Here is a 13341-nt window from a genome sequence, read left to right on the forward strand (position 1 = left end):
AGCGATGAAGCGCACTTCTGATTGAATGGCTACGTCAACAAACGAAACTGCCGCATTTGGAGTGAAGCTAATCCTCAAGTGTATGTCGAAACACCGTTACATGCAGATAAACTGACTGTTTGGTGCGCTTTATGGGCTGGTGGAATCATTGGTCCGTACTTCTTCAAAAACGATGATGGCCATAACGTTACAGTCAATGGTAATCGGTATAGAGCTAACTTTTTCATTCGTGAATTGAACAACCATGATGTCCAGGAACTGTGGTTCCAACAAGACGGCGCAACATGTCACACAGCTCGTGCCACAATCGATTTATTGAAAGACACGTTTGGTGACCGCCTAATTTCACGTTTTGGACCTGTGAATTCGTCTCCAAGATCTTGTGATTTAACACCGCTAGACTACTTTCTGTGGGGCTATGTAAAGTCATTGGTCTATGCAGATAAGCCACAAACCCTTGACCATTTGGAAGACAACATTCGCCGTGTTATTGCCTATATACGGCCACAAATGTTGGAAAAAGTCATCGAAAATTGGACGTCCAGATTGGACTACATCCGAGCCAGCCGTGGCGGTCATATGCCAGAAATCATATTTAAAATGTAATGCCACAAAATTATCTTGCGGATAAATAAAATTCATGTCAATCGAATAATCCATCGTTGTTTTATTGCAATTTGAAGTTTTATTGCTCTAAAAAAACACCCTTTATATTTGGGGCATATTATTAAACATGGAAAAGAAAATCAAATATTGGAAATTGGGAGAAGAATGAGCTTAGCATGAAACTGAGTTTCATCTTCAAGGACAAAAATATTCCTCTACACTTAAAACGTAAAACCTACGACAGCTGTATACATATGCAGCAACATATGGTCTAGAAACTGTGGCAATAACAAAAAAAGTGGTATAACAACTAAGAGTAACTGAAAGGGCCACGGAAAGGATTATGCTGGGTATAAGCTTGAGGGACCGAATTCCGAACACCGAAATACGAAAAAAGACCAGATTAACTGACATCATGAGTAGAATAGCGAAACTTAAGAGGCAGTGGGTGGCACATGTTTCAAGGCAGAGTGGGGAGAGATGGTCACACAAAGTGACATTTTGGAGAGCTCGAGAGGCGAAAAGATGGATAGACGACAAAAAGATGGATAGACGGCATAGTCGATGTAGCCGGCAAGCAATGGATGAGAACAGCAAAAGACAGAGAAGCATGGAAACAACTGGAAGAGGCCTATGACCGACTTTGGATGAAAGAGAGCTGAAGAAGAAAGAAGAATCTCTATAATGAATCTTGACTCAACAATAATATTCCCGAAGAGAAACCCCCAAATGTACTTTACCCTAACGATGTCCTGATCTATCAACACTCCAAACACTTCCTATCTACAAGTCGTTACTCCAACGACATTGAATAAATACGAGCTAAGGGTTCGTTCACTCCTAAGTCATTATTATCTTATCGATTGAGGTATGGGATACCTGTTGTGCCTCAATTGACAATGCCACATCAAAATTACCCACCTGTTAGACCTAACCCATTCTGGAAATGCATATCTCGAATAAATCCAATTTCATGTATAAATGACGCTCTTATCGACATCCATTGAGCTAATGGAAGGAAGAAGTGAGTTCGATCTTGATGTACTTGCTTTCAATTGTGAAAGATTTACGATGCCACATACACTGTGTCCGTAAAGTATGAAACAAATTCATTTTTAGCTTAACAGACCATTTTAAGAAATAATCCTGAAACACATTTTTGATTTTGATTTACCGTATTTTAAAATAATAATCTAATATACAGGGTGAATTACTTTCGAGTAATGACATCACCGTCATTTTTTTTTTAATGGAACACCCCCATTTTGTCACAATTTTCCGATTACTCTAGCTGAGCTGATTCCAAAAATGTATCACATGTTGATTCCAATTGGTACAGGGTGGACAAAAATACAATAGTTTTGTGTGTACTCATAAAGTAACGCGTAACATTCTTCATTAGTTACAGGGTGTCATATTCAAACCAATTGTCGCTAGGCAATAAGTATTTTTGATAATAATGTTAATTTAACTAATAAAGAATGTTACGCGTTACTTTATGAGCACACACAAAACTATTGTATTTTTGTCCACCCTGTACCAATTGGAATCAACATGTGATACATTTTTGGAATCAGCTCAGCTAGAGTAATCGAGAAATTGAGACAAAATGGGGGTGTTCGATTTTAAAAGAATGACGGTGACGTCATTACTCGAAAGTAATTCACCCTGTGTATTAGATTATTATTTTAAAATACGGTAATTTAAAATAAAAAATCGACGTGTTTCAGGATTATTTCTTAAAATGGTCTGTGTAGCTAAAAATGAATTTGTTCCATACTTTACGGACACAGTGTATAGCTGAGGTGTTTCGAGACTTGGTATGAGATCATGTAATTCTTCATTGACGGAACTGATTCTGGATGAGCTAGTCGAGATCTTTAATTTTTATTGAAATCATGATATGAGCAATTTGTGAACATATACAAAGTTTCCCAATAGAATGCTTCATTTAGATATTCAAAACACGAGTGAATCTAAAAAAAAAAACAATGGATTGTGGGTGAGGTAGGCCTTCCCATTTCAAAGTTTCCAAATATGTCTAGACCACTTCCGCAACATGGGGTCGAGCATTGTCATGCTGTAAAATCACTTTATCATGTCTTTCGTTGTATTGCATCAGTTTTTCTTTCAAAGCTCGGCTCAAACGCATTAAATGCGTTCGATGACGATCGCCTGTGATTGGTTTCAACGACTCATAATACACTAGGCTGAGTTGGCCCCATCAAATACTGAACATGACCTTGGACTTTGAAAATTCGGTTTGGCCGTCGACGTAGAAGCATGGCCGGAATATCCCCATGATTTTCTGCGCTTGGGATGATCGTAATGAACCCATTTTTCGTCTCCAGTCACAATTCGATGCAGAAATCCCTTCAGTTTTTTCTTTGCAAGCAGCTGTTCACAAACAACCAAACGCCGTTCAACATCTTTCGGCTTCAACTCGTACATCACCCAATTTCCTTGTTTCCGAATCATTCCCATGACTTTCAGGCGTTTTGAAATGACTTGTTGCGTCACTCCCAATGATCCTGCTAATTCTTGTTGCGTTTGAGTCTTGATCAAGTAATGCCCCCAATTCTGCATCTTCGAAAGCCTTCACTCTTCCACCGCTGGTCTTCGACGTCAAAATCGCCGTTCTTGAAGCGTTGAAACCATTCTCCGCACGTTCTTACACTAATAGCTCCTTACCATAGGCATTTGAGGGCATTCAATGAGCCTCAGCTGCAGATTTTATCATATCAAAGAAGAAAATTAAAACCTCCTGCAAATGACGAGAATTTGGCTCGTTAACTGACATGTTTAATCGAGAATAACTTTATGATGTAGACACAAGTCGACTAAAATTTCGATGGCGTTATGTTCACAAATACCTAAGCTTATTGTATGACATCTAGGATCTATTTATTTCGACTACCTCTTACCGCTACAGCCATCTATTGCAAAACGGCGGAAGCAAAGTTGTACTCCAATACTTCCAGGCGGCAACTATTCCCGTAGCAACACAAGATCCCCCTTGAACTTTCGGCCGTATGGCTGCCTTTTTTACCGCTCGCAGTCTCGCTGTGTGAAACCTTGACCCGCAGACGGCAAACCCGCCACACAAAGGACTTAATGACGCTCTTCCAGGACTACGCCAGGACTCCCATGAGGAAGGGACGCAACAGATTTGCGACAGAAGTATCGATTTCGAATTAAGTTCAGGCGGATTTTATTTTGGCCGGTCTCGATAATAATGCCAGTGGCGTTTTTATTATGGAAATTTGGGGAAGCACAGCTTCCTCAACAAATTCTAACAGTGGAATAATTCATGTGCTCTTTGGCCTCGGTACTTGACTTGAAAGCTGAAGTAACTACGCTCTTGTGTCCACAGAACTAAGTTGTCATCATCAGATACTACTGGTTAGGTTAGATAAGTTTACTTCCAGATAATGGATCATCTTGAGGTCTATTATGTGCGTTATCAGAACTGTTCTCACCACCTTCAGCCTTGCAGTTGCAGTTTATGGACAATCACTCAAAAGAAAAGTTAGTCGCGAAAAAACGCCTAAGATATCAATGTCTAATCATAGAATATGAATAATAAGGCGCTTTATTGCGACCTACTCTGCAAGATCCTGATTGAATTACATCCAGTCGGAAATTCGTCACACTAAAACGCCTTAACATTCTATTTTATCATAGAGTATGCTTAGTCGTAAAATACGAACAGATAGGCGTTTTTTGCGATGAAGTTTGCTTGTTGATATGACATTACGATAATATAGACTTCTTTGCATTCATTCATCCTTTATAATAGATCAACAAGCCGGTATATCTGATGGGAATAGACCTACATCACCTACAGCTCGTATTCTAGTCCAGTATCTGGGATGACTTCAAGGAAGTTACATTCCCAATACTAAAAGTTGGCCCAAAGCATTTTATGCGTTGGCTATCAATGGTGTAGCATGCTATGATCAGGAGTTCCTCCTTTCTTCCAACAGAATCTGCATTTGTCAGTTTTGGATAAATCGATTCTCATTAGAGAATAAGGTAATGATAAGAATGAGGTAATGCCCTGTGAGTAAGCCAGTGAGGTGGTGTAGTATGTTTTTTCTGAGATCCAAATACTTTTCTAATGTTGCAGTATTGAAGTTCCGAAGGTAATTTCTTGAGTGATGCATGCGTGGAAGATTTTGCTAGAGTTTCCCTCTCTCGGTTTTTTTCCCCTAGATTATCTTTCTTTTAGAAGCATTTTCCTAACCCACAGAAAAGTTCTTTGTCAGTAGAAGACGTTTATACTGCTTTTCTGTCTAGTGCATTGCGCTCTTCGTTTCTTTTGATTCTCTAGTGACTATGAACCCAGATTAAAAAGCCTTTCTTATTCTTTCTTTCGGCACTGCCATGTCAGCTTTGAATCGCTAACATGGAAGCTTCACTATAAGAATAGATTGCTAAGTCACATTTATGAAAGAGTCTTTCTAGGTTCGTTTCTATCAACTTATTGCAATCGTATCACTGATATGTTTTCACTTCCGCGCGCTTCATGTCGAATGTGATAATTCATGTTGGGGACAAAGTGTAGCGAATTGACAGACTATTATAAAAAACGAAAAAAGAATCCAACAAAAATTTAGCTGTACAACAACCTAATGAGGTGATAAGTGAAAATAAGATTGAACGACTTAATATAAGTTGAAAAAACTTGGAATAGCTTCCCTAGCTATACAGGTTGGGACACGCCACTGATAATCCCCCTAGAAATGTATGGGACCCAAGTCCGTTCATGTGCTATTAGGCTTTTGTGCGTGAGGGTCTTGTGTGCGTGCTGTTGGGATGGACGTGCGATTTTTTATGGTTCAGGGGACTCGGTTTCCTGGGAAGGCATTGAAATACCGATGGACTGGATTCAGGATTAATCGAATCGGGGTTTGGGTTTCGCATAAATCATGTTTCCGGGTATGGTTGTGAGAGATCGAAGCATCGTCGATTGGTTGAGGAATTACGGTTAATAGAAAGAATGTTTAGAACGATCATTTGTGTATACGTGGTAAGAATTTGGAAATTCAACTTGGGTCGATAATAATAATAATGAGAGAGAGTTTATTCAGAATATTACATAAATAAACTCTATAATACTGTAGAGTTGAGTTTAAAATGATGGACTTTATTTATGAGGAGTTTCCATGATTTTAATAAGGATATAAACATGGGCGTACAACTTTGCTTTTGTCGTTTTTTCCAAAATTCGAGGCTTTATTGAAAGAAACTAGTTATACATTTATGATTTAAGGTATTGTCCATCGCTGGCCACTACTTTCTCCCATCTTTCAGGCAGCGTACGAATCTCGCGTTAAAAAAACTGGTCATCTTTTGAAGCGATTCACGAATCGATCCAATTTTTTACTTCTTCATAAGGCCGTAAGTCCTGGTCAACCAGGCTGTGTGCCATTGATCGAAACAAGTGATAGTCTGAGTGAGCAACGTCTGGAAAATACGGCAGGTGGTCTAGGACTTCTGATTTTAAAGTTTTCAAGTATGGCTTAACCCTCGTCTTAACCACTTTCGCAACATGGTCGAGCATTGTCATGCTGTAGAATCACTTTATCATGTTTCTCGTTGTATTGCGGCCGTTTATCTTTCAATCCTCGGGTCAAACGCATCAAATGCGTTCGATAACGATCGCCTGCGATTGTTCCAGTCGGTTTTAGCAACTTATAGTACACTACGCCGAGCTGGTACAACCAAATACTAAGCATGACCTTGGAACCGTGAATATTTGCTTTGGCCATCGACGTGAAAGCATGGCCGGGCTATCCCCATGATTTTCTGCGCTTGGGATTATCGTAATGAACCCATTTTTTGTCTCCAGGCACAATATGATGCAGAAATTCCTTCCGTCTTTGCCTTGCAAGCAGCTGTTCACAATCAAACAAACGCCGTTCAACAACTCTTGGCTTCAACTCGTACGGCACCCAATTTCCTTGTTTCTGAATCATTCTCATTACTTTCAGGCGTTTTGAAATGGCTTGTTGCATCACTCCCACTGATCCTGCCAATTCTTGCTGCGTTTGAAACAAGTTTTGAGCAAGAAATGTCCCCAATTCTGCATCTTCGAAAACTTTCTGTATTCCATTGCCATCCTAATTTTCGACGTAAAAATCACCGTTCTTGAAGCGTTGAAACCACTCTCGGCACGTTCTTTCAATAATAGCGGCCTTACCATAGGAATTTGAGAGCATGCAATGAGCCCCAGCCTTTTATCTTGAAGTTTTTCAATAGTGAGAGAACACGCCAGTGTTTTAGACATCTTTGTCTGTACCAATAATAATAATCCAGTAATAAATAGATCGTTCGTGCAGTGCAGAGCATTGATTCCAACATTAGAGAGAAAAAAATTATTCCTTGGATAACGTGAACGCGAGAGTTGGTATGAGTATGTTCGTATTTCAACTAATTATAAGATAAGCCAAATCATTCAATGATCGGTTGGTACAATATGTTCAACCGATCAATTTATTGGTTGGTCGAGCCCTGGGTCACGAGGTGTAAATATCGTATGTCTCGCCTTTCTTCTCTCTTTCACTCTCTCTGCTCTCTCAGCTCTCTATCTGTTCTCTCTGATCTCTCTGCTCTCTATCTGCTCTCTCTGATCTCTATGCTCTCTCTGGTCTCTATGCTGCCTCTGATCTCTCGATCTGTCTGCTCTCTCTGCTCTATCTACTACGCGCTCCCAAACTGCGTTAAGTAATATCATAGAAGGAAAAACGTGCAAAATTCGATTTCTCGTTCGAAATTTGAAAAGAAGCTCTCTGTGCGAGTTTCCTACACAGCGCCTATTCAGGTCGCGTATGAAAGGAAAACCGGCACATCTGTTGTGTCGCGCGTATTTTTCATCACGAACGCCATGGCGTAGCGAGTCCCTAATTGTGGAAATTAATTTCGAACGCACGAGGGGGAGGGTAACAACGGCGCCTGTTTCGATATTTTCCGAATACGCGTTCATCCCGCCGTAATAGTTACGTTCCCCCACCCCTGCCTCCTTCCGCTAATTAAACAACATAAATTCGACTTAATGAGCGCCGTTCTAAAATTGGAGATGCGTAATTTTGTATACGGCCGGAATACGAAAGACCTCGTTATAAAAAAAAGTTCGTGCGACGTCAACTAACGGGAAAATACGGGATAATCGGGATGGTTCTTATCGAAATATAAAGGGCGATTGATATATTTGGTTTCCATTCGATAATTCAACGATTTTGCTTGAGACATTTTGGTATACATATTCGGAAAATGTTCATGTTACGGAGAATTAACAATGTGATTAACGCTCAGAGTAATAAACATAGATAGAGGGATCATATGTCAGCAAATTCGTCCCCAACATGAACTATCAAATTTGACAAGAAGCGCGCGGAAATAAAACATATCAATGATACGATATTTCGCGGGATTCTCCACAAAAAACGCAATTCTTGTCCCATAGTGAATCAACGTTTCACATGAACTCAAAATTTATTGAAATAAATACCTAAATATATCAGAGATTCAGAAAACAAACTTCAAGCGCGCCAAACGACATGAAACACCGGATGACACTAGGAGAGCAAAAGTTTCCAAACCTTGGATTTCAGCAGGTAGATACAGAAAATAAAAAATATTTTGTATACTATAAATTCGACAATTAGGAAAAATATCGGATTGCAAATATTCAAATTTGCATATTTAATCGGGAATCACTCAAATAAATATATTTCATTCATTATAATATCCATTCATAATGATATAACGGGTGTTTTTTTTTTCAAGGTATATAACTTTAAGTTGGCATTACTGTTCAAGATGGCGACCGATTTAACAGCTGTCAAGTGATTTATTCTCAGTTTGGTTTGGCAATTCATTATGAATAGACCCACGCCTGAACAACGCTTGCAATTAGTACAATTTCATTTCGAAAATAATGGTTCTGTGCGGAATACGTATCGCGCACTATGTCCATTTTATTTTGTTTAGCAATCAAGCGCACTTCTGGTTGAATGGCTACGTTAACAAATAAAACTGCCGCATTTGGAGTGAAGCTCATCCTCCAGTGTATGTCGAAACACCGTTACATCCAGAAAAACTGACTGTTTGGTGCGCTTTATGGGCTGGTGGAATCATTGGTCCGTACTTCTTCAAAAACGATGATGGCCAGAACGTTACAGTCAATGGTGAACGGTATAGAGCCATGATTACTAACTTTTTCATTCCTGAATTGAACAACCATGATGTCCAGGAGCTGTGGTTCCAACAAGACGACGCAACATGTCACACAGCTCGTGCCACAATCGATTTATTGAAAGACACGTTTGGTGACCGCCCAATTTCAAGTTTTGGATCTGTGAATTGGCCTTCAAGATCTTGTGATTTAACACCGCTAGACTACTTTCTGTGGGGCTATGTAAAGTCATTGGTCTATGCGGATAAGCCACAAACCCTTGACCATTTGGAAGACAACATTCGCCGTGTTATTGCCGATATACGGCCACAAATGTTGGAAAAAGTCATCGAAAATTGGACGTCCAGATTGGACTACATCCGAGCCAGCCGTGGCGGTCATATGCCAGAAATCATATTTAAAATGTAAAGCCACAAGATTATTTTGCGGATAAATAAAATTCATGTCAATCGAATAATCCATTGTTGTTTTAACAAGTTCTATAGCTCTAAAAAAAACACCCTTTAGTAAAATTGTGGATTTGAAAATATATCACAATCCGACAACATAATCCAACCATGTTGGAGACATGTAAAAATTGCGCAAACTTCCTCTCATCTATGTTTATTACTCTATGGTCAGATAGAGTCAAAATTTTGATATGATTGAAGTTATCAAGTAACAGTACAAAATTTCGAGAAGGGAATTAAACCATTGAAGCGAAATAAAAGCCAAAGTGTCATGAATTCATGGATTTAAGCATGTACCGCCAGTAAAAAATAAAAACCTGGGTAGGTAATCCTTATGAGAAAAAATACACGAACACGAAAACCATTTATGACAGAATAAATTCCAAGATAACGTGATCCGAAGCAGTAATCCACCAATAACTGCCGTATGCATAGGGATAAGAGGGATTTGTAAGCAAACGTATTTTCAAAGTTTCCCTTTAACATCTTACTATGAAGCTGGAAACGCTCACAGTCGTTAACATTTACGACTAGGTTTCCGGGACACAATTTGAAATTTTTATGGCATAACGCGGAAGAATGAATATCCAAAAGAATGCATTAACGTGTTATGTAGGAACGCTACGAGTTCTAAACTGAAGGATGTGACATGTGGTGGAAATTTCATTTTGAACTTTTCCATAGACTTGTAATTCAACAGGATACGGTGTCAAGAATGACAGGTTCACCTCTAGATGAAATTATACCCTTCGCCATATTGAAAAGTGGACAATGAACGTGAACATGATATATGAGACAACACAACACACTCAGGAGCATTTGAGCTCTCGTTTATCTTGCTCATAATTCGAGAATATATTGTCCCGAAATAACAGAGCGATCTCTTCGGAGAAATATTCTCATTTGATACCAGCGCGTTAATCTATTATGAAGGATAAATGAATTCGAAGAAGTCTACATGATCATAATCACACTTCGTGTCAGTACAAGATTGAGAATTGTCACATTCAAATGGGAAGTTCGACGCGAAAAAAAGGCCTAGATGGACTTGAATCATAGAATATCAATAATAAGGCGTTTTATTGCGACGAACTCTGAAAGACCATAATTGAATTACATCCAGACGTAAATTCGTCGCACAAGAACACCTAAACATTCAGTTATCATAGACAATGATGTCTATGATCTCTAAGCATTTTTTGCGAGTTGCTTTTCATGAGAAAAGCCATAGAATATGAACAATTAGGCGTTTTTCTGCGAGTTGCTTCAAAAACTTTTAAAGCAACTATTGTAGACTAGACCTTATTGTGATACACAAACTCTCAACCCAACTTGTACATATCTGTTTTTATGTGAATAAAAAAATATCAATGTCAACTGTTCTCCAACTCAGTTTCGTTAGGAAATGAAAGACAGAGTTATCTCAAAAAGTAATCACTAGTGGTATTTCTATTGAAAATTCCACTGTTCGTGGCTTTATCTCACAGTTGAATGTGGTTATGATGAAGCAAGTCTCCTTATCAACTGGAGGTATTTCCGCGAAGAAACTATCAACGGCCATATCTCTTTTGTTTGTTAAAGAACAAAAGAAGCTGTCTTGAAAAACCGCTCGAATGGAAAACTGTGCCTTTTGCGAGAAAACTCCGCTTTCTACCGCAAACAAATGCAGATTCATCCTTTTGTCGTTCAAATCGTTCAAGAGTTAAATGATCAACTTTTGTTATGCTGTTAGGCTAGGAAGATTTTAATACAATTGAACTTCTTGATGATTATTGTCAATTTCGTGATGAACACAGTTTCAATTTGAATTCTCAATTGTAAAGATTCGATATTTTCTACCCAACGCCAACGTCCTGATGATTGAGTAATCTATCAGATACAAAGTAGACTTAAGTAATAACAAACACAACAAAATCCTTCAACAAAAATTTAATCAAAACCTAGATCTATTCCTCTGATTGTTGTAAGTTTCCAACAGAAGAGAGTCGATAGCTTCTAGATAACTTCTATTACAGCCATAAGCGTGTATGATCGCCCTCTTAAGATTCTTCTGCTTCGGCCTGAGATGCCTCAACTCACCCTCACGACAGAAGTGTCTATCAGCATAACACCTCTTCAGGAAATCGTAATAGAACGGATAGCGTCTCATCATGTTGGCTGTGGCTCTGGCATACTCGCATTCCAAAATTAGCGATTCTATCTTCACCCAAGAAAGATCCGTGGGAGGTTTAGATGCTTCCTGCGTTTGAGTACTGGCGTTTTCCAAGAATAATTTAATATCTAAGTAACCTAGGTCCTTCGCTCTGTTCGTATCGTTGGAATGATTGAGCTCTCGAGATACTCTAACCTTATCGAAGACGCTCTGGAGGGACTTGATGTGTTCGTCAAGTCTTTTGAGGTTTTCTGAGGATTCTGCGTATGTTTCTTTAGGGGGGATCTCTTGGTGGAAAGTTTCCAGGGACATATCCATGGATTTGGTGACTGTCACAACTTCGGCGTTTGTGATACGAAATAAACTGGTTCTTTGGATTGTATTGGCTCCAAGAGATCTGACATCTTTCTCCACGCTATGGATTTCAGTGGTATCGCTCGAAAAATTCGATAATTCTACTTTTCGTGGCTTTATCTCGTAGTAGAATGTAGTAATAATGAAACGGTTCTTCTTGTCTACTGGAGGTATTTCAGTAAGAAAACTATGGATGGTCATGGCCCGTTTATTTGTGGAAAAACGTACGAAACTGTCCTGGAGAACGGTCTCGATGCAAAACTGTGCTTTTCCCATGAATACCTCGCTTTCCACTGCGAAGGAATGAAGGCTCATCCCCCTTTCGTTCAGAGTGGCTGAAGATACCAAGGTCACGTTAGACCCTCTCGAGTTTTCCTCCCTCAGTCCCACGCCACTGCTGCTGGTGGAGGGTGCTAATGGGTCGCTATGGGCCAATTCGACCATTTCCAGATGCACGATACGACAACGGCTGATTTTTCAGACAATGTTCTGGAAAAGAAAAGTGGAGTTGAGTGTCTTATAAATTTGAAGGGGTGTAGGTTGCCTCAAGGGTGCTAGTGGAAGTATCGCACCCTTGAGAGGATGAATATTCATTTTTCAACGTTCTACTCTTTCAAAATTGAGGAAGCTTTTCTGTTAGCGAATGTATAGATGAGTTGAAGGATATACGCCCCTATGGTGTTTTTCTTCTGACCACGTTTTAAAATTTGCACAGTTTTATGTATTTGTATTGAATTGTATTTTTAAAGGATACGGTTAAAAAATCATTGAGAATCCAATCGTGCATTATGTACGTTCAAAATTTCTGTTGCCATAATTTTCTGAACAGGAACGGAGTTTGAGTTTTATTTATTATTTAGGTATCCCATTTAATTCGTTCATTCAAGTGTGTTTTTATAATGAATGAGAATATCAAACAAAGGATCTGTCTTGAATTTTGCATTGAATATAAATTTTGATGTTGCTAAATACCAAATTCTCCTTGTTTTCTTAATGAGAAACTCTAACAATTGAGTGTTTACGATTCAATTCATGTCATGTCTTTATCGAATGCATCAAAATGTCCATCCAATAGATTATGAATTAATCTAATATTCCATTGTTTCTGATTTTCTGAATATTTCTTCCTCTACATTTCAATATCCTTTTTTTCTTTACATTTTACTCTTTATAAATTTTAGTTGAATACTGAAAAGTTGAAGAACCGAATATGTTTTCTCTTGCTACGGAAAATTGTAGAAATTATTCCTGATTTTTCCGGTATATTTACCATTTTAATTATTGATTTTTATTCGCACAGTTCTCCAATGAGAACATGGTATGTTTAGTACGACTATTCGATGATATTCTGAAATCTGACTTATTGAAATAACTGTCAATGAACTTTGAATTTTTCATAGATATTGAGAAAACCATTTTGGTTATAGAGCTCAATCAATAAATACAATTCACAGACAAAGAGAAAAATGGAGAATTTTGTGATATATCGTGATGTGTTCTGAAAAATTGATACACCTTGGCAATAAATGTTTAAGAGATATTGAAACAATAAGGAATAAGGCTTTAACTGAAAGTGTCCT

General features: G+C 38.6%; 2 protein-coding genes across 10 annotated transcripts in view; one reads left to right on the forward strand and one right to left on the reverse strand.

Moving 5' to 3' along the window:
- The window catches only part of LOC123675926 (syntaxin-binding protein 5), a 206444-nt gene that overhangs the window by 126945 nt on the left and 66158 nt on the right, over nucleotides 1-13341 (forward strand). The window lies entirely within an intron of this gene.
- LOC123675931 lies at nucleotides 11170-13114 on the reverse strand. The gene is made up of 2 exons (XM_045611510.1): nucleotides 13032-13114; nucleotides 11170-12250 (listed from the first exon to the last, which is right to left on the reverse strand). The coding sequence occupies exon 2, from the start codon at nucleotides 12203-12205 to the stop codon at nucleotides 11189-11191; it is 1017 nt and encodes a 338-aa protein (XP_045467466.1). The 5' UTR covers nucleotides 12206-12250; nucleotides 13032-13114; the 3' UTR covers nucleotides 11170-11188.

The sequence above is a fragment of the Harmonia axyridis genome, chromosome 3 (assembly GCF_914767665.1).
Source record: "Harmonia axyridis chromosome 3, icHarAxyr1.1, whole genome shotgun sequence".
In the NCBI taxonomy this organism is placed as follows: domain Eukaryota; kingdom Metazoa; phylum Arthropoda; class Insecta; order Coleoptera; family Coccinellidae; genus Harmonia; species Harmonia axyridis.

What these genes read in the sequence shown, in the direction of transcription:
- LOC123675931 (XM_045611510.1), bottom strand. Translation starts at nt 12,205, where the DNA reads ATGGTCGAATTGGCCCATAGCGACCCATTAGCACCCTCCACCAGCAGC.